The sequence below is a fragment of the Mastigoproctus giganteus genome, chromosome 11, assembly GCF_048544385.1.
Source record: "Mastigoproctus giganteus isolate SK-2022 chromosome 11, ASM4854438v1, whole genome shotgun sequence".
Taxonomy (NCBI): domain Eukaryota; kingdom Metazoa; phylum Arthropoda; class Arachnida; order Uropygi; family Thelyphonidae; genus Mastigoproctus; species Mastigoproctus giganteus.
The window spans coordinates 29,342,915-29,365,952 of NC_143585.1; the positions used below are offsets into that span (position 1 = coordinate 29,342,915).

The 23,038-nt window shown below is 39.6% G+C and overlaps 1 protein-coding gene across 1 annotated transcript in view; it reads left to right on the top strand.

Moving 5' to 3' along the window:
- Nucleotides 1-3,852: 3,852 nt before the first annotated feature.
- The window catches only part of LOC150077843 (adenylate cyclase type 8-like), a 188,737-nt gene continuing 169,551 nt past the window's right edge, over nucleotides 3,853-23,038 (top strand). Inside the window, exon 1 of the mRNA XM_090385413.1 lies at nucleotides 3,853-4,115. Coding sequence (XP_090241539.1) covers nucleotides 4,045-4,115 — 71 coding nt within the window. The 5' untranslated portion in view covers nucleotides 3,853-4,044. The remainder of the gene's footprint in view (nucleotides 4,116-23,038) is intronic.

A 23,038-nucleotide genomic window follows, 5' to 3' on the forward strand; every position in this document is an offset into this window, starting at 1 on the left:
ACTAGGCTTTACATACCAACTAAGAAATATTGTTCAAGGTTTAGGCCTAAATGGATGTCAGATGAACTAATGAGACATATGGCAGAGAAGAAAAATGCATGGGATACATACAAATTAACACATGACACAGAAGCCTATGATAGATATAAGTTGATCTGTAACCAAGTTACAAAGGAGGTTAGGCAGGCGAAGGCAGATTACGAGAAATCTTTGGCAAGGGATGCAAAGAAAAACAGCAGAGTTCTATACTTATGTAAAGTCTAGAAGGAAGAGGATGAATGGGATTGGTCTACTTGATATCGATGGGTCAACTGTTGATGATCCTGCTCAGCTAGCTAACAAACTGAATGAATATTTTGCATCGACATTCACACATGAGGAGGTATTCAGCGAGGGGAATGCCAGAGGTGTATTGAACTCTGGCAGTAAGCTAGAGAATCTTGTAATAACTGAGAGTAAAGTGGAGGAGAAATTGTTGAAGATAAACACAAGAAAGGCACCTGGGGTGGATGGGATCTATCCAGTTATATTAAAGGAGGCAGCAAAGGAAGTAAGCAAACCCTTAGCCATAATCATGAGAGCTTCCTTGGACTCAGGGGAGTTACCCACAGACTGGAAATGTGCAAATGTGACCCCAATTCACAAAGGAGGATCAAAGGCTGACACAAGTAATTATAGACCTGTGAGTTTAACTTCTGTTCCAGAAAAATTAATGGAGGCACTAGTTAAAGAAGCACTGCAGGATCATCTAGACAAGACTTCAGTCATAGCTCGGACACAGCATAGTTTTGATAAGGGGAAGTCTTGCCTGACCAATTTGATTGGATACTATGATGCATTCACAATAGAACTGGATGCAGGGAATAACGTTGTTATTATATACTTGGATCTTATAAAGGCTTTTATACTGTTGCACATGGAAGACTTCTGCACAAATTGGAGCAGTGTGGCATTGGAGACAAATTGCTGCTATGGATAAAGGGGTGGTTGAGGGGGTGAAGACAGAGAGTGGTAATCAATGGGCACTGCTCATCGTGGACTAATTTTATCAGTGGAGTCCCTCAGGGTTCAGTGTTGGGTCCATTATTGTTTTCTGTATTTATAAATGATATTGATGATGGTATATCAAGCGTAATGTCCAAGTTTGCAGACGATACGAAGGTTGCAAGGGTTGTCAAGGACACTACTGACACTATGCTGCTGCAACAGGATCTGGAAAGGTTGAGCAGATGGGCTGAGAGGTGGCAAATGAAGTTTAACATTAACAAATGTAAAGTACTACATACGGGAAAGAGCAACCCCAGAGCAACGTATCAACTTTGTGGTACTACACTGACAGTGGTAGAGAATGTAAGGGACCTGGGGGTGGTTGTGCAGGCAGATATGAAGTTCTCTGAGCAGTGCAGACGAGCTGCAAGAGTAGCTCATGGTGTCTTGTCAATGATATATAGGAATTTTTCTAGCAGGGATAAGGAGGTTATTATTCCCTTGTATAAGGCAATGGTCAGGCCACACCTAGAGTACTGTATTCAGGTCTGGAGGCCTCTTTTCAAGAAGGATGTAGAGCTGCTGGAACGAGTACAGAGAAGGGCAACAAGATTAGTGAATGGAACAAAGGGGTGCTCTTACGAAGAAAGGCTTAAGTTTAGTAAATTACAGTGTCTGGAGACTAGGAACCCAGCGAGGTGATCTGTTAGAGGTGTATAAAGCCTTGAATGGTTTGAGCCTGCTCAATGCTGATGGGAATCTTTCTTTTGCTCAAAATAATCACCTGAGAGAGCATAAATTCTAATTGAGGAAAGACAGATGTAGGATAGACGTGCGGAAATTTGCCTTTAGCGAGCGGGTGGTTGGTTGGTGGAACAGACTTCCATCCCTTGTCGTGGAAGTTGATAGCCTTAATAATTTTAAGGCTCAGCTGGATATTTCTAACGAAGAAAGGGGTGAATTGGAAGTGGTTTTCTTTTTTTTTTTTTTGGCTGATGCTGCATAAGCTTGCTTTGTTGCATCAAATGCCTCTACTAATGCTAATGCTAAATGCTAAACTGGTGCCATGAATATATGACTTGGAGCCCTGCCCTGACAAATGGGTACGGTTCTCTGAGTTCCGTTTTAGCCTACAAACAGATTCTAGACGTTATTTCCTCTGGGAACAACGAGGAATGTTGTACTGTTCCTCCAATATCAGAGAAAAAGGACACTTTAAAGTAGAGACAGTGTTCTCGTGTGGGGCGGAATAATGATCAACGGCAGAACCCCTCGTCATATTTGTGATATGGGGACGATAACTGCGCAGAGGTATCGAGAACAAATGGTCGAACCCTATGTGCGATTTTTTAGCGGCGGTTGGCACAGCTTTTCTTTTCATGGAGGTCAACGCCATTGGACATAGAGCTAAAAAGGTGGAGGAATATATTGAAACTGAAGATATCCAACGACTGCCGTGTCCAGCACGATCAGCGGACTTAAATTCAATCGAACATGTGCGAGACGCCTTTGGGCGTCATACTGCACTCCGACAGCCAACCGAACTCCTCTGTGACTTGGTGAACTAAGGTCTGCGCTGGTGGAAGAATGGGATTTATTACCAGAGAACCTTATAGACGCCCTTATATCGAGCATGGTTCATCGCTGTCATGCCTGTTTAGCCGTTGGAGGGATCATACGACGTACTGATGTAATGTGACCATATTTTCGAGCATCTTGTATCATCTTCTGTTATGTGACCTTTTTGACAATTCTTATACAACCCCTATATTTGCCTCTTACACCTATGCAAAGTTTCTCGCTCTCTCCTCGTTAATCTATAGTACACCACCATACCAAATTTTGTCCGCTTCATCACAAGCTGCACGCGTTACACCACGTTTCCTACGTGTTCTGTTAATTTTTTCGAGCAGTGTATTTAGAAGCTCCGAAATCCAAATATTTTGGAACACAGTATACGGTTCTAAAAAAAATCTCTTTAATTTAAAATATACATCGATTAGCTGAATTACGCTCTACAAGCAGATAATCACATCCATTTCACAAACATATTCGTATATTTATCTCATATTAAGTAACATGATCTTTCCCTCTCGAAAAGTCGTGTTTTTTTTGTTTTTTTTTTTGTTTTTTTCGTTTTGTCCAGCTACATGCAAGCCGACCACAGAACACACCCAATATGTTGTTTGATGTTGTTTTGATTTTTAGGAGCATTAGCAACTAAGGGCATATTGCTCCGGGAATATGCGGTGGTCATTCCTTTGACCTTTCCCCATCCTCCGTATTTGGTGGTGATGGGCTCGAACCCTGGTCTAATCAAGAAGCGTATGCTACACCCAATATATGGACAAAATAGGTATATGAAGTTGTTCCTGGGAAGCCCTAATATTAATTTTTTAAGAGAATAAATTGGCTAGCCAATGCATATATTCTGGAGCTCAGATCAACCTTTTACTCCAGTTATCCTTAACTCAGGCAATGGTTGGTGAAAGAAAAGCATTTATCAGTTTCGTAACGTGAATATCCATCATTACATACTTGCGAATGTTTTTCTTGACGGCTCTATATCAGCTATATCCGCGGACGCTCTCAGTTCTGTCTTATAAAATGTGTTGTTCAATATACGCATGCCTACTAAAAACAGCTGAAAATCAGCTATTTGCAGACCCCTGGAGTCGGTCAGATGACACGACATCTTTGCTAAAAACACGTGGTACCGAGAGTTAGCAGCATCTCAGAGAGAGAGAGAGAGATGGTGTTCTTCTGCCACCAATAGCGAGAATCTTTAATAATGACGTCACACTCTTTCCTGACGGCACGTGCAGGCGTGTAAGATCCGAATGTAACAAGTAGCGGTGTGTTCACTGTTCGACCGAGAGTGTATTTTATAGGAGAGTAAGGGTGAGTGCAGTTGTTTGGGGAAATCCGAGTCGATAACAGTGAGTGTCGGCGCGATGCACTTGTGACAGACTGAAGGTCGAGTGATGGATGGGATTATCGAGATAGGCGCATGTCGCATCGTTACTTGATTAACCACCGGATATATTAAGTTGGGCTATGACTACACCTGAAGGCGAACGTGCTCAGGTGCTCAAGAACAATACCGGCGACAACAGTGGACGCAATGGGTAAGTTTTTGAGAGGCCCTGAATTTTTACAATACTTTAATGACAGATACTTGTGTTATATAGAGATGCCAATCAGTTAAACAACCATGACTGATTTTATCTTCGTGTGAAATCGTAGTATCTCATTTACCAGCGTTTTCTTATCATTCGTATTTTAAATGTACACTAGTGTTAGTACACATTAAAATCTGCTTTTAATGAAAATAAGTGAACTTGTAATTATTATTGTAATTTTTAGTTCTTTCCAAATATGTACTGTAATTGACTTTGCTCTGTCAGATCAATTTTCAGCACAGCTGAAAAAAAAATGTAATTACTCATAGCAAAGCATAGTACACTGAGTTGCCACTTAATTAGGTACATCTACCATTTTCATGAAATTGAGTAACAGTAATATCACGTATTCGTATCGTAATGTACGCGATTTAAAGTGGTGGTAGATACGTAAAGTGGTGGTTGTTGTTGTTGTTGTAGTAGAATTTTAGGAGCATCAGCGACTAAGGCCATATTGTTCTGTGTATATTGTCTGTAAATTGAGTGTGTTCTGAGGTCGATTTTTTGTTTTGCTGGACGAAAAACTTGAGTTTCCGGGAGAAAAAACCATGTGCCCTCGCCTGAGATCAACTAATTCGGCCAGGTTGTGATAAATGTCCGATAAGAATTTCTCATGTCATCGACGGGACTCGAACTCAGGTCTTTTCCACCCGGTGTGGAGGAAGACGGCGATTCTACCAACTGTGCTACATACGAGGGCCATACGTAAGGACTGTGTTGTATATTGTATCTCAGTCTAGGTGGCTCCGTGGGTTTCCCACATATCGTTGGTGGTGGTGTCATTGAGATAAAGTTCTACTTAGCTAAGCCAGGAAGGTGTGTTGTATGTTGTGTAATCAACTTTGTGTTAGTTCTGTACTGTGATGTGTTGTATTGCTGGCCATTTTAAATACATAGAGATGTATGTGTACAATGCAGTGCAAAAAAGGGCAAGACGAAAGATTTAAGTGTCTTTAAACGCGGGATGCTAGTCGGCGCATAGGCATTGGTGTGACTCTCTTGGAAACGGCAATCCTGCTGGGTTGCAGTTTTCATGTACGACTGTATCGATGCACTCCAGACAATTGTATATGAATGTATCGAAATCGGTCCAGTAACCAAATAACATTGGATAAACAACCAGCCAACTTTGATCCTCTGATCAGAAACAATTAGTTCATGTGAGATGCCAAAGGAGGTCCATAAGACTTGTTCAGGGTAACAGAAAGGCTACAATGGCCAACAAAAACCCAAACAACAGTGGTAACCAAAGAGGCATTTTGGAATGTGCAATTCGTCATGCATTCTGAAATTCATCTAATCACAGTTCAAAAATGGATTCCGCTTCGGTCAACAAAGAACAGGATATGGTAACAGTGGGCTAAGGATAGCAAATTATCAAAAAAAAAAAAAAAGAAAAAAGAAAAAAGAAAAAAAAAACTTTTATATTAGAGGGAAAAAGATCTCATCGACCCATACGTATTATGTCCATAAATTGTGTACATTCTATGTTCGATTTGTCTGTTTTTCTGTATGAAAAATCCAAGTTTCCGGGGGATAAAACCTTGCTATGCACGGATGAGACCGACTAACTAAACCACAGAGTGAGAAAAGTCCATAAAAGTTCCTTGCGTCATTGACGGGATTTAAACTCGAGCCTTTTCCACTCGGTGTGGGGAGAACGGTGATGTCAACCACTGTACTACCACACAGAAAGACAGAGGATGATTGGAAAAATGTTGATCTGACGAATCCTGGTTCATGCTGTTTCACGCTCATGGGAGGACCAGAATAAGGCAAAAACACCATTAGTCCATAGATCCATCTTCCTAGGTATACATCAAAAATGTAAGCTGTTGGTAGCGTTGTAATGGTGCGAGGAGTGTTTTCATGATGAAAATTGGACCCTTTGATACCAGCGAAGCAACATTTTGATGCCATTTGAAAATTGTTTCCAATCAATCCCTTCCTAACTGCAGTGTATCCATCTGCGAACGGGCTCTTCCTGTGAAAAGGCCAGAATTGTACAGAGCTTGTTCCAGAAACTTGAGTGAAACTTGAGTGGTTCCAGAAACTGCGGTGAAAGATCTCAATCCAAATGAGAACTTGTGTAGGATGTGGTGGAATGAGCACTTGGGAGTAGAATCCGCAGCGGTCCAATCTGCAGCAACTGTGGGAAGCAATTGAGTCCCGGGTGGAAAAATCCTGAGTTCGACCCCCGTCAATCACGTGAGGAATTGTATGGGCATTTTTCATAACGTGGCTGTGTTAGTCGGTCTCTGGCGAGGGTATCATGGTTTTTTCTCCAGAAAACTCGGGTTTTTCGTCCAGCACACAGAAAACCGACCACAGAACACACGCAATTTACAGACAATATACACGGAGCAACTGGCCTTAGTTGGCGATTCTCCTAAAACCCAATAACAACAACAACAACAGCAATTGAGTCAACGTGGTTCAGTAACCCTGTGGCATGCTTTGGACATCTCGGTTAGTCCGTGCAACAACGAATCTGGTCTGGGAGATATAAAGAGTGGGGAATCTACTCGCTGTTAGATAGGCGTATCAAATAAATGAGCTACTTAGTGCTGAATTTTGAAGATTGAACAGGCAGTTTTCAGTACAGAGTACAAATGGTAATGAATAATAGTTTTACCGTGGAAAAATACCTGTTTCTACAGGTAAAACACGAAACGAAATTCATGCTGATATATCAGCGACACTAGGAGAATATGTCCATTCTATGCAATCATCAAAGGCTGGGTTGAAGGGTTGAAAAATTTGAAATGTTTTTTTTTTTTTTTTTTTTTTTTTTCACACTGAGGATGCAGAGACAACAGGAAAACCAGTTTCAGTAGGTAGTAAGGTTTTAGGAGCATCAGCGACTAAGGACATATTGCTCCGTGTGTATTGTTTGAAAATTGCGTGTGTTTTGAGGTCGATTTTTTGTTTGCTGGACGAAAAACTCGAGTTTCCGGAGAAAAAACCATGCTACCCTCGCCTGAGACCAACTAACTCAGCCACCTTGTGAAAAAGGCCCATAAAAGTTTCTCTCGTCATTGACAAGACGACTTGAACTCAGGTCTTTTCCACCCAGTGTGGGGAGAACAGCAAGCCTACCAACCGTGCTACCCACGAGGACACCTAGTCTCAGCAACAATGCCTGAAAATGTTGATGCCATTCACACCATGATATTTTTCCAACAGACGAATTTCTGCTGAATGGATAGCTGAGACTCGAGACATGTCTGCGGAACGTGTTGGATATGTTATTCGTGACACTTTGGACATGCGGAAGCTTTCTGCCAAAGGGCCCCCAGATGTCTGAATGCTGATCAAAAGCAACAGCATGTCCTGTCCTGTCTTCAACTACCATTCTTCACCATTTTGAGCAATGTGCCAGTGACTTTGGCGCAAATTTGTATATTATATGAATATAAAATAGAGCATTCATTTTTTAGTTTTTTTTTTTAATCGTGGCCCTGCTAGCAGGGCTCATCTCAGCTCCAAATATCTGGGATCATTGTGGTCGGTGGATTCCACTTTATCCTCTCAGGGTTGGCCCATCGTTCTCTACAGAGAAATCTAGGCTGCATCTGGAAGACAGGTTTTTGCTAGAATAACTCCTTCTTTGTATATCATCACAGAGTAACAAGGTAGAGTTAAACAACGTTTAGGGGCCGCCTTACATAAGGCAGATGTGTTCACCAACTCCATCCAAGAATTCAGTATCTCGAGATGCTGACTACGCCAAGTTCACTACGGATTAAAGCCTATAGGGGAAAATTTCTCAACTAGAGTTGGGTACCTTTCATTTTCTATCACAAAATAAAAGCCTTAATGTACTGATTCTACCGCAGAAATTTGTTGTAAAATGCTGATCAGCTTTTTTTTTGGTGCTTATCTTCTTCGTAGAATGGCTGCGAGTTTAATGTCTGAGAAGTTTAATTGCTGTCTGTGTAGAATTTGTGGACAGAACACCAAGGTTAAAATTGTTATGTGCAATAGTGTAATATGTAAATATTGCGCTTATTTGTTAATATGTATGTATGTTCTGTAAGTAAATTTTTATAAGTATCTAAATTAATTTTCCGCCACCCTATGTAAATAGCCCGAAGATATGTGTGTGTGAAAGTGAGATGCGCCTCACATCCATCCCTCCAAGCAATGGCTAAAATTACAATTATAAACCCCTAGCATCGTTTTGCTGTTATGGATATTATTGGATGAATATTTCATTTTTCAGACAATAATTAATTTGATTTTCGTAGTTCATTCAAAATAAAGCTTAATGCGATTTTTTTTTCCCCATCTGAGATTTAAAATCGCTTGCTGATAGTTTAAGTTCCTTGTTCAGGAATATTAGCCGTAAATTGAGTGTCTCAACTACATCTGCAGCAGCTGTGTATCTAATTACTTCTTATTTCTAGCCTTTTCCACAGTCTGTTATTTCTTATTCAAAGAGATAACAAATTGTTTTGTCATTTCTCGCTTATTCACTGGGAAAGTGTAGTAATTTTGAATTTAAGCAATGAAGTAATTAAGAGATAATGAGCATTAAGTTACTAATAGCCAAGGAATTCAATTACAAGTAATCAAAGGAAAAATGAAGCGTTATTTAAAAAACAAGGAGATTAAATCATTGAAGAAAAGTTAACCAAAAACAAATATCGTTTCCGAGATTAGAATTTAATATCATTCAATGTGAAATATGAATACGTAGAAAGCAGTAATTAGAAAGTATTATTTATATTAAAATTTAAATATCCCCTCTGGACATTTATGCAAAATACGTTCAAATAATTTTATTTTCTTTACGTTTTTATTGTATTCTTTGTAATTGAAAGAATACAATAAAAACAGAAAGGCCACATTGCGCCATACATAATATGTCTATAACTTACGTGTGTTTTGTGGTCGCTTTGCTGTTTGCTGACGAAAAACCAGTTTCCAGGAGAGAAAAAAAAAAAAAAAAACACATGCCACCCTCTCCTGAGACCGACTAACTCAGCCACCTTGTGAAAAATGTCCATAAAAACTCGCTCCATTGACGGGATTCGAACTCAATTCTTTTCCACCAGGTGTGGGGTGGATGGTGATTTACAGACATATTATATACGGTGTAATATGGCTCAAGTTGTTGATGCATCTAAAACCCTATAACAACCAACCAACCAGCAGTATTAAACACATTTACTAACACGCCCAAATTTGTTTATAACCATTATGCTCTTTATTAGATTTCTCACTACTGTTGTCTCTAAATCTTTCACCCCTTATATTATATAAATTTTCAACATAAAATCACACTATCATCCAAAAGGTATACGAACACGCGCAATTTCATTACTAAAGTCAATGCCATTCACTTTAATGCATATCGATCCCCCTTTGGCTGTTATGAACCCTCCATCCTCCAGAGTAGGCTCCCCACTAACGAACGATACACTGCAGTAGGTATAATCTTCCATTTCTCCTAAAGAACGGTCACTTGTACAACTGTGATGTGGGCCGTGCTGGTAGGGTCCTCATCCAACGTTCCAGTTCATCATATAGGTGTTCCGTAGGGTTCAAATTGGTACTCTGCGGCGGACATTCGAACTTTTGTTAAGGTCGGCGTTCACTGTTCCCGTAAAACCACCAAAGACTATGGGCTATAACATGAGAAACAGCGCCACAACATAACCCCGCCTCTTCCAAACTTAATTATTGGTATTTATTTATTTACTCTATTTGAAGAATACAAATTCACACGGGGATAGCAGTATATTCTGGTGGGGTGCAACGCATTTCTGTAGCGGAGACGTTCTCCAGACCAACAAAATACGTTCAAATAACATTACTTCTTTGTGTTCTTATTGTATTCTTTGAATTTAATTTCAAAATTCTACATCCACCCATCTGACTGGAATAAGAAGCGAGAATCGCCATTCAGACTGATTTCCACATGTACTCACCAATTATTCACATGTATTCAACAACCGCAATCAACGGTCTCCACCAAGGCGAGACCGTTGATTGCGGTTATTTTTTAAAACTCCTGGTTGATGATTTCTAGGGATTGTGACAGGATTCTCATACTAGCCTTCTAACTACCTGGGTCACCTTTCGCCAAGCTCTGACACGTCTTGCAACTGGACTGAGATCCGAGATTAGATTGTGCTGGCCAGGGAATAACAGTACCTATCGTGTTTCTCGAACACTTGCGCTGTGAATATTCTCATTATCGTCCTCGAAATGCCCATATGTCAGAGTAGACGTGTTTCATTGCTGAATATATTTTATCTGTAGTGCTGCTCAAGTTGGATTTTTAGAATTTTCTTCGTTTTTCTGCATTTCTTCGTTCTAGGGGTACTCACGTGATAGCTCTCTTAGAAAGAGACAAAGTGTGTCTTTTATACTATAGTATCTGCTAAATGCGCACCTACGACTTCACCCGGACTTCCTTTGAATCTGGTGAAATCCTTTTCTTTGACCACCGCTGTCCCCACTCGTCTTTATTGTGATCTCTTGGAAACGACATATATCACATAATTGCATTAATTTGCTAGATTTACATAAATAAACTCTAATGCAGAGATCACCATCGGTTGTAATCAAGTTGGTGCATATCTAACCATACTGTATAGCAGATATGCACCAACAGGCAGTGAATATCTACAATACTACATATAATTACATTACACTGGCGGCGAAGTGGACGATCGCCCAGGGCCTCGCGCCTGTAGGAGCCTCGCGGCTGAAAATTTCAAGTCAGCTTATTACATAAATGTCCAGAAATTCGTTCGGACTATATGTCTGAGGAATAAATAATCCCAAAGGTAACTCAATACAAAATCCTGCAAGGCTACATAGTTTCAAAGAGTAATACTTGAACATGAATTCGCTGTATGTATTAAAACATAAACCGCCGAAATGGTTAATTTCTTATTATAAACACGGTTTCAAATCAATCGTTTACAGAGAAGCCAATTTCTATAATTTTTTTAAAATATTTAATTAATTTTGATTGCAAATTTCCTTTTAATATAATTTAACTGTTTTATAATTGGAAGACTCAATATATGCCATTACTCGTTTTGTTTATTCTTTATTAATTTATTTCTTCGTATTAATCTAAATTTATCTATTATTTTTCAATCTCCTGTTTGTTAAATCTTTGGCGAATGGCTATGGACCTACTGCAAGGAACTGTAAAAATTTCTGCAATAAAAATTATACATGCAAAGCGAATTTTTTTTGTTTTGATTTCCATGATCTTTGTAAAGGAACTCAATAACTCCATTGCATTTATCACTTTCTTTACAGTAAAACGTTTGCATATTCAGTGTTGTTATTACTCTGTGTTTGTGCGTTAAGTGCCAAGACAGATACGGCTACGAGGCGCTGGCATATCCGGGTGGAAAAGACTTGAGTTCGAGCCCCGTCGACGACGTGAGGAATTTTTATGAGCCTTTTTCACAACGCGGCTGAGTTAGTGGGTCTCAGGCAAGGGTAGCGTGGTTTTTTCTTTCGGAAACTCGGGTTTTTCGTCTAGCAAACAGAAAATCGACCATAGAACACATGCAATTTATGCACGGGGCCTTAGTTGCTGATGCTCCTAAAAGAAATCTTTATTGTACAGTAAAGATACAATAATGTGTCCGCCACAGACAGGAGGCCAGGGGCTTGACAATGATATAGAGTAATATAAAAATATGTACAGTTTAACAAAAAGATAACATAACATGAAATTAACTTAAAAACGTAACATTAACCATTCAATACATATGAGTATATACATAGTTGTGGGGCAGACAGTACACCAAGGTATGTACACGTTCATATGTACAAAGCACATATTTCAGAATATTCACAGAAGTCAGAATATTTCACAGGCGTGCATTAAGTTGTTCGATCTCGCATTTTCTTGTGAAACAGTTCGTCGATGTGCCTGCGACGTGCCGTTCTGCGCCTCATAGCAGATAGCAGGTGGAGATATCGGTATGAGTCGACATCAGGGGCCAAACAAAAGGGGAACAAGTTCGGCCAACGAGCGCCTGTAATTGCGATCCGAAGCGAATTTCTGGAGGTCAACTCCGATCATTAGCAGGTCTTGTATTGTAGGAAGTACTTGGCCAGGTAGGAATCTGTCACTGACCTTCAGTCTGTTCCGTTGTAGCTGAAGAAGAGGGGTGGCTCTTAGGGAAGGAAGTGGAACATGCCACTGACATATCCCAGAAGTCAGGGGAGTTGATTTTACCAACCAGCATTTTGACTGTGGTCACAGCTCTCCTCATGCCGATTATTTGAAGCAGCCGAGGGATTTGAAGTTGGTCGGCCATGCTGGTGGTCCTCTGTTGGGGGGAGTCGATGTTTGCGGGTTGCCCACTTCAGTATCCAGTATTCGCTGGCGAGGATGGGCTTCATGAGAGAAGGTACCGCGGAGGCCCATATTTCAGAGGCATACAGAAAGATATGATACACAACGGTTTGCAGATATCTGATTGTAGTTTTTGCATCTGTGTTATGATGAAGATGTTGACGGGCAATCCAGCGCATTCGGCTGATCTTGCGTAGAACACATTCGATGTGACAGTTGAACCTAACGTTGGGGTCGAAGGTTACACAGAGAAAAAAAATTCTGTTTATACTCCGGCACGACAACCAAGTCAGTAGGGTTTACAATAAATCGTAAATACAAATATTTATCGTGTTTATTAGTCACAGGCTTGAATCCCGGTACACTCAAGGAACGCGTGCTATGTAATCTCGCTCCTGACCACTCGGCTACGTCAGGCCGAACCCTACTACAACAACAACATACAACAGGGCTGGCATATTACGCTAAAATTTGCGAGTCCGCCGTAACCTAGTGGGCAGGCGCGCGGGTGCATAAGTACACGTGTCTTGAGTGACTGGCGTTCAAGCCCGTGACTGTTGAATACGGTGCTGTTTCTTGTATTCTGTCTATCTTGTGAACTCCTCTGACCGTTTGGTCGTCCTGGAGTATATAAACAGAAATTTTTTTTTTCTTTCGTTAGTTTTCCTATTTGCTGGAGCAAGAAATCCGATTTCTGAGAGATAAAAAAGAAAAACGCAACCCTCGCCTGAAACCGACTAACTCGGCCATGGTGAAAAAAAGTCCATAAAAATTCCTCCGTCATTGACGGTATCGAACCCACCCCATTTCCATCCGGCATGGGAGGAAGGCGCTTATATGCACTTTGCCACCCGTCAGGACACATTCAACAGGGATAAAAACAAAGTTATGTAATGTAAGTAGTGTGTTACCTTGCAGACGCGTTCGATTTTTTTCTAAAATTAATTGATTTTTTTTCTTTTCATGATTTTTTAATTGGTTAAATTTAATCAATTAATATAATTAATTGATTAAATTAATCTAATATCATGACATATTTTTGCCATACAAACTGTATGGAAAAACAAATAATTGCCTGATTTCTATTTGTCCAATTTCAATGAAATTTGGAATATCTCGAAAAATTTAAACGTCGATATTTCTAAAAGAATTAAATATAAAATTTCATGAAAATTCGTTCATTGAGAGCCGAGTCGTTAAAAAAACTCTCGTATTATTCCCATCGTCAAAAAACGGCTATCAAATTTTTTTTTGAAAGTTTTGCCAAACTCTACGTCTGGACTACATTTTCAGGCAAAAATTTTAAAAATGCGCTCTACACCAATTTATAGAAGAAGAAATAATAAGAGGAAAAGAAAGAGGGCACTGCCAAAAAGACCCAGCACTTCGTGTAACCTTGTTGTATGTATGACCTTGCGTACAAAAAGGACTTTTATCAAAGCAGCAGGTATACGAGTACAACAGCATTAAGTTAAAATGTTTTGATCACTGTTGTTTCTATGAAGCATGATGAAATTTAAAGTGATGCGCTAGTAGTTTTACTACTCGTAAAACTACTGGCGCATTACTTTTTTGCACCAATTCTAGCGATTCATTCTAAGAAAGTGAAAGCAAGCACAGCAGGAGTAACAAACTGAAGTATTAGGTAAAATCAAGGCCGAGACAAGACGCATAATTAAGTGTGATATCTTTATAAAGAATCAGCGACACGCTTTACTGAATGGATGGTTTTAAATGCCTTGTTAGTTGTGCATATGAGCCGTGAAAATTTAAATTATAAGATGACATTAGTAAAATGATAAAAGATGTAGATATTTTATCATTTTACAACTGAAAGGGAGTGTGATTTGTTTTGTATGTAACTTCTGAAAATCTCTTCTCTGTATTAATAAATCTGAGTGACGTTTGCTTGTAATCGTGATCCGTATCATGATTATGCACAAGTTCCTCATATCAGGTTTGATTTGATCCAAGTTTGCAATTTGTAGTCTAAAAGAAAGTCCTACATACTCGCTTTAGCAAACGAGAGAACAGTAGAAGATTGCCACCCAATACAATAGATTTCCATTAATCCGAATACCAGTTATACAAAATTTCAATTATTTTCGCTTTTAGAAATTGGCACATTTAATATTTAACTATAAGAAACAAGAACATCACATGAATACAATAAAATCATAATTCCACTTATACAAAGCGTTATGAATTGTTTTGGTAACGATCCAGGGCCATTTTTGATAGATGAGGAAATAGTTTTACCGTTAAATACTAATCCAAATCTGACAGAAAATGAAAATGAAGGTGGCACATTGTGATGAATAAATACCACAGAAACTAACAGGCAGTGAAGTGTTTAAAGAACTTCCGATCGCTACAGTACGGGCCGAATCGCTCGAAGGAAGAACTGAATAACTCAATTTATATATACTCAGTGATCACTGAATTATGACCACCCCATCCGTAATGGACTATGTCGCATATCTAGCAGTATAAAAAGCCGAACAGCTTCGTACGCTAGAGTAGTGGTAATCTGCAATCTGGTGGTGCAAGTCGACCTTAAAATTCTAATACCCATCACTCAGAATGCAAATCTTGCTCAGACTGTCGAGTACGTCAATGGAATACTGAATAACTTATCTACCTCGTACAATTCAGAATGAAAATAAACTCATCCAAATCTACCTTAATGATCTCACTAAAGCCTACCTACCTCTTGACCTTTCCATCTCTCAACAATGCACACACTCCTCAGGTTTCATCTCATTCTCATCTGAGTGTGACATTTGACCCCAAATGGCGATTTAATCTGCATATTGAAAAACTGTCATCCCGTGCGGCTGGACTGAGATGGATGAAAAAAAAAAAAAAGATCTGCAATATATTAATGACCGCATAATAATAAAGAAGTATGTCAGGGTTGAAACATAGGGCTCAATTAGCAGCAACAGCAATAAAGTCACTGGTAGAAAATAAGTTGTGGTTGCTAAAATGAGCGTCTGGAGACTAGGTACCTGCGAGGTGATCTGACTGAGATGTTTAAGGCTTTGAATGGAGTGAGCAAGCTAAGTGTTTATCTAATTCTTTCTCTTGCTCATACTACACACATAAGACGGGACCAAATTCAAACTGAAGAAGGATGGTTGCAGAATAGATGTGTGGAAGTTTGCCTTTAGCCAGCGGGCGGTTGATTATTGGAACAAACTTCCATATGTTGTTGTGGAAGTTGATAACTTAAATATATTCAAATACTAGACAAACTGTTGGATGGAATGTGTCTGCGCAGGTAGCACAGTGGAATCGTCACCGTCCTCCCCATACCAGCTGGAAAAGGCGCGGGTTCGAACCCCATCGATGACGCGAGGAACTTTAGTGGGCTTTCTTTACTCCGTGGCTGAGTTAGTCGGTCTCAGGCGTAGATAGCAAGGTGTTTTCGTCCAGAAAACAGGCAAATCGATCATAGAACGCACGTAATTTACAGACAAAATAAATATATGGGTAGATGTAATCATTTACGGGGGACTAATATCATATATTTTTTTTTTTTTTTTTTTTTTTTTGCTGGATGGAATATATAGGTGAAATGGGAGGAGTTTTTTTGGTTGTATAGCTTGCCTTCTTGCATTATTTGCCACTACTAATGCTAACGTCTAAGGGCAACCCGAAAACAACAATACATACATACTGTCAGCTTTCTAGGAGACCATGTTTTCCGTGCCATGTTAAATTTTTTTTCCGGAAAGAAATGGGACCTTTCAAGACAATAATGTGGCTTGTCATCGAGCCCGCACTATGCACGAGTGGGTCGATGAACACAGTGAAATTATCATCCATCTTGACTGGCCTCCAAATTCGCCATAACCTCAATCCAATTGAACACCAGTGAGATGTTTTGGAACGGGAAGTGGGGTCTTATGGACACGCAACCTTCATTGATTCCAACACTGTAGAAAACCTTGTAGGCAGCATGGCTGGAGTTCCCTATGGACGCCTTTAGACATCTAGTGGAGTCAATGACTAGGTGAATAGCTGCTGTTATCCATGCGAACGGTGGTCCAACATGGTATTAGTGGTCACTGAGTGTATATACGGCTGGGTTGAAAAATAGAAACGACTATAGGTGCTGCAACGGTCTTTCCTACTTTCATCGTTTCTACGACACTCCCAATAGTGTGCAGTATGGGCACTGACGAACTGTATGCAATTAAATTAGCCCTTGATCATATCAGTGTTTCTTCTCCCCCCAGGTCATAATTTATATTGTTTCCTTGAGTGCAGTGAATGTACTATAATACATATATCCACCTTCCAATCCGGTTATGGCACAAATCCGATCCTGGTTGAAAATTAATTGTTATAATAACCACTCTTTTACCAAGTAAGAAAATTATATAGTTCATTAAGCTTATGGCCCAAACCACTATACATTTAAGGTGACGTTTCAGGTAACTTACCGCTGCCTGTCATCACCTATATCAGGTCTGATGATAGCGGTAAGTTGCCTGAAATGTATAGTTGTTTGTGATATAAGCTTAATACACGAGTAATATATTATTTTTTCACGTGGTAAAATAGTGGTTATTATAACAATTAATTCTCATGGAAAACAACCACGTAATGTCCTTCCCTAACTATATTCCATCCTGATTGATTCAGCACGATCCAAAATTCTGCCCAATCAGCAAAATTCTCTTGGATTCCAGGACACACACACACTGGAATTCCTGGAAATGAAAATGCAGATGAAGCAGCTAAACAATCCGTCAGTCAGTATTATACACAAGCACAGGTCCCTATGGAGATTATAAACATGTTATCCAACAAGCATTCCACCATTAGGGGAAGAATCTATGGCAATCTCATACGAACAATAAACTACTACATCTTAAACATGAACTGTGGAATTCAACTTTTCGGAAAAAATAGGTATAAAAAAGTTGTTCTTGCTAGAACGCGAATTGGCCACACCCATCTGAGGCATTTTTCTGCTAGCAGGGGAAGATCCTCCATAGTGTGTTCACTGCCATGCCCTGTTAACCATAAAACACATCCTTTAAGACTGGACCATTACGCCTGCATCACCTAACAGGAAACAATGCCAATTTCAGAAAATTCTACAGTCATTTAAAGCGAATTCGCTTATATAATAGCCTTTAATTATTTCCCTATATCAGTTCCTAGCAGTATAATGAACATTCGCGCAATATGGCCGCTGCAGCTCTTGCGCCACTAAACCATAAAACGACAATAACGACAAGAAGTTGGTGTATACTAGATGAACTATGGAAATTACAAAAGTATCCAAGGCTACAGTATTCAGAATTTATAGGTGATAAAAAAAGAGGCACCCAACTGTCCGGAAGGAGTAACTGTGCCAGAAGTTGCAGTAGTTTCAGTATTGGTTATTAAATATTGCATCAATAAAAGGTTCTCAGAAAGATGTGTGGTTGCTTCTGACGTAAAGTTTAACAGAAGTGAGAAAACAAACAGTGGAAAGCACCCGTAGTGGAATTAATTGATGATCAATTGACTGTGTTTAAATTTATATCATTATAAATTAGTATGCATCTGCTTGACTGCTGATTCGACCACTAGACCGGAGTTTATCGGCTACGCTTGACATAAGATGAATGACTGTCTTGATATAAAGCCTTCAAAGAGTAAAAATCAAATGACACACTTCGCTGATTACACTGATTTCGACTTAATTATGTCGAACAGTGTATTATACCTTCCAGTAGCAGTATAATGAACAGTCGCGCAATATGGCCGTTACAGCTATTGCGCCACTAAACCATAAAACAACAATAACGACACGAAGTTGGTGTATACTAGATGAACTATGGAAATTTCGCTAATACACTGCAAGACAAAAGTAACATAACCAAATGTTTTTCATGAATATTTTATTATTAACAGTGTCACCAAAGGCAAATATTTGATATAATAGGTATTCTGGCATGCAAATTCCAAGTATCCAATGGAAATCGATCTACCACCTTACAGAGCCGCACATTGTGCAAATTATTCATGCCTATAAAAACACGGGTTGCAACTGCATCACTTCATTCCGTTTTTTGGCTTTCTCAGTGGTATAGCCACATCTCCAGTACTCAGGATGGCAAGTCAACGTCGTTTAGATGATTCTTTGAGATGGCGGTCCGTTGGACGACTTGAGGCCGGGCAGTCGTGGGCCAAGATGGCAGGTTGACTTAATATGTCACTCAGTGTCGTCTCGGCACTATGGAAACAGTTTCAGGAGACAGAAACCATTATAAGAAGTGCTAGCCAAGGTCGCCGGAGAGCTACATCAACAAGAACAGACAGCTATCGAGTTCTAACAGCAAGATGGAACCCTAAAATGTTCTGTCGTCAACTGTCTCTTGAGGTTGCTGCGGCCACACGTAAAAACATATCCAACCTGACTGTTAAGAAGGCTCAAATCAAGTGGACTCTACGCAAGAAAGCCAGTGGTTTGTATCCCATTAATCCCAAACCACCGCAGAGCTCGTAGAAATTGGTGCCATGAACATGCGACTTGGACCCCTGACAAATGGGGTACAGTTCTATTCTCTCGGTCCCGTTTTAGCCTAAAACAGACTAGTCGTTATTTAAACTGGAGACAACGAGGAATGCAGTACCGCCCATCCTACATCAGAGAAAGGGACACTTATAGAGGAGCAGAGGCGGTGTTCTCGTGTAGGGCGGAATAATGATCAACAGCCGTATGCTTCTTCACATTTTTATTGATAGGGGTACCGCAACTGCGCAGAGATACCCAGAACAGATCCTCAAACCCATGTGCGGCTTTTTAGGGGAGCGGTTGGCCCAGATTTTCTTTTCATGCACGACAACACCACTGCACTTAGAGCTTAAGTGGCGGAAGAATACCTTGAAAATCAAGATATCCAACGACTGCCATGGCCATCACGATCACCAAACTTAAATCAGATCGAACAACTGTGGACCACCGGTGGGCCTCGCATTGCACTCCGATAGCCAACTCCTCGGCCACTTGGTGAGCTAAGGTCTGTGCTGGTGGAAGAATGGAATGTTATCACAGAATCTTACAGACACCCTTATATGGAGCGTGGTTCAACGCTGTCAGGCCTGGTTAGCCGTTGCTAGGGATTATATGCCGTACTATACTGATATCACGTGACCATATTTTAGAGCATCTTGTATCGACTTCAATAATGTGACCTTTTTGGTAATTCTAATACAATCCCTATAAATAAAATGTCTCTTATACCTGTACGAAGTTTCTTGCCGTTTCTTTATTTGATCGTTATTCTATGGTACACCACAATACCAAATTTTCTCTCGCTTCATAGCAAGCTGCACGAGCTATACCAAATCTTCTACGTGTTCTGTTAATTTTGTCCAGAAGTCTGGTAACAATAGCGGCAAAACAATACAAGGAAGTAAGCGTATACAGCATCAGCCAAACAATAAAATAAAGAACTGCCGATTTTGTCTGTTCAACCCATTCCTTCTAATAATATGTTGGAACAAACTTCCATAACGCCAGATGGATGTTTGTTCCACTATTCTAATATCTCGATGAGAGCATACTTTCACATATCTATCCTTCAGTCATCCTTTTTCCAGTTCAATTTTATGCTCATCTTGTGTGCGTCATCCGATGAGAGATGGACACTATCAGCATTTTCGATCCATTCAAAGCCATAAACTCCTCAATCAGACTTTGCAAGTGCCTAGTTTCTGGACATTGCAATTTAGAGAATTCAAGCCTTTCTCTTTCTTCGTAAGAATACCCTCTTGTGGCCCTGACTACTCTTGTTCCTCTTCTTTGCACCCATCCCAATAGATCCACACACTTCCTAAAATGAAGTTTCTAAACTGTGTTCGTTATTCAAGATGAGGCCTAACCAGGCCTCATTTTGAATACTGAACATGGAATTTCATGTCGGACTATACATTTATTTACCTCTACCTTTTTTCTCATTCTCTATCACCTTGAGTGTGGTACCATTCAACTAGGTGCGATGTCAAAATTACTCTCAGCGTCCAGTTCCTTTGTGAATTAATATTAATACTAGTTCAGACAGTCAATTTTATATTGAAAAATAATTGTTAAACCATGCATTAACTATTATGAAAAGAAAAATGTATACGTAAAAAATAAAATAAAAAAAACATCGCTAGTTTCTTTCTTATTTCACTCTGGTATAAAACTTGCAAAAAAATCGATTTTTTCTTCTCTCTAGGAAGACGTTTCTGTTAGAAACAAAAAAGGAATGTGGTACTGTTAAGGTTACTGTGGTATCCTTTTGATATTAGCTCATAAACGACCTTAAAAGTTATTTATCTCCAACCAATGCGCTTCGGTTTCATAATAAGATTTTACAGAATAAGGCTGATTTCTTCATCCTGACATTTCTATAGGCAATGAAGATTGCGTCTCCTGTTATCCTGCATCTCCTGTTATCTAAAGACTTCCTTGAAGGATCCACGGTTATAAAGAATAAAAATCCACTTTTTCGACATTACTGAAGTCTGAATATTTTCGTGAAGACAGATGTATATGTTCAGTGTATCAGGCGAGTCGTACATTTAATACAAAATAAAATTGCCAATTAACCCAAGATCCATAAGGAAATTGGTATATTTCTTGATATTCTTAAGTTTAATTTCAGAAAAGAAAATAAATACATTAACTGAATCTTATAATCCTCTTGTTAAACTTCAGTGTAAGAGTAAGAGTTTGGCTTGTACTCTTACTCTTACACGTCAGACAGACTCAAAAAAGAAAATATTTCAGGGAATTTTTTTTTTTTGGAAAACGCCAATGAGATAGAGAAGATTCCATATATATTGCTGAATATGCAAGCATGAATAAGAAAATGCTTCTTACATTGCCATTTCAACCGAAGGAATCCATTTAAACTTTGCAGACAACTTCATTAACTACTAACGGTTGATTAATTAGTCATCTAATGAATTATTAGTAAAGGAATCGATTTATCTGCATCAGACAAAATAGGTAGCGTGAAAGATACGCATATGTGAATTCTTAAGAAAATCTGTGAAGAAAAATCCGCAAATTTTACTACACTGAGTGCCCACTTTATTAGGCGCACCCACTTCGTGGCATAGACCCAATGAGGTCTCGAAAGCGTGCTACAGAAATGCTGGTCTGCGGTGACTCAACTGCTTCTCACAGTTTTTTCAAACTGAATGGCATTGTATCGCTACTCTGAAGGGCTAGTTCGGAGTAGATATCCGCATTTCCACAAGTGCTCAACTGCATTGAGATCTGGTGGCTGGGAGTCGTTGGTTGTTGTTGTAGGGTTTAGGAACACAACGACTTAGGCCACATTGAGCCGTATATATTATGTCTATAAAATGGGTGTGTTCTGTGGCCGATTTTCTGTTCGCTGGACGAAAAACCAGAGTCTCTTGAAGAAAAGACCATCCTACCCTTGCCTGAGACAGACTATCTCGGTGGCTGGGGAGACCCTCAGACACAAGCGTGTGAGAGAGAGGAAGTTAAAATCCATGACGTCTGGACTTCAATCAATTCATAAGCGAACTAGTTCCACAGGAGTGATTGGATCACATTATGAGATTCATTCGAAAACCAACTCCACTGCGAATTACCAACAATGAATGCCACCTGTCTCTCCTTTGTTTTAATTTGTATCACTAATTTCAATAAGAACAATTAACTCACTTCCAGATTCCAGTTCCTCACGCTGTGGTAGTATCTCAGTCTTTATTCTCAAGCTTGTGACTGACTCTCTTCTGTAGAGATGGATTATCGACCATATTTATCAATCTATTAAATCGAATTACTTTCACCTGGTTTGGAATATCTACAAGGTGATATCTGTCCAAACTTCTCACACATCAATGGAAAATCTCTTGAATTTCGTCCAACTGCAAAGTCCTCATACCTGCTGGAAGTTGTTGAGAAGCTCCTCCTTCCAGCACTGACCTAACAGACCCTGCTTACACGTCCTTCTAAAATTCACTTTGCCTTGCCTGGATCTACAATTACTGATCTCCTGCCACTAGATAGATAATCCCTGATTCATTACATGGCGCTAGTGAGGTAGACGTTCGTTATCTTTCTTAATAAAATTGCAGTTTTTTTTCATATTATTAAAATTCAGGCTATTCTCAAGTTATGCAAAGAATACTATTACATAAATGACACTCTCTAGTCTCCTGGCTAAGAGGACACCACCTCGAACTCTTAGAATCATCCTTTAAAAAATGCCCTCGTAGGTAGCACAGTTAATATAATCACCGCCCTCCCTACACGGGTGGTAAAGACCTGACTTTGATTCCCGTTAATGACGCGAGGAATTTTTATGGCTCTTTCACAACATGACGGGGCTAGTCTGTCTCAGACTAACCCCCGTCATAAGCCCCGAAAATATACAAGAAGGTGTATTTTCGGGGCTTATTTTCACTGCAGCAAATAACTGCCCTTTCTCGTTTACAAGCCGAATTTTCTCGAATATGCTGATGATATAAAGATCCAGCCTGGAGATAATCTCCA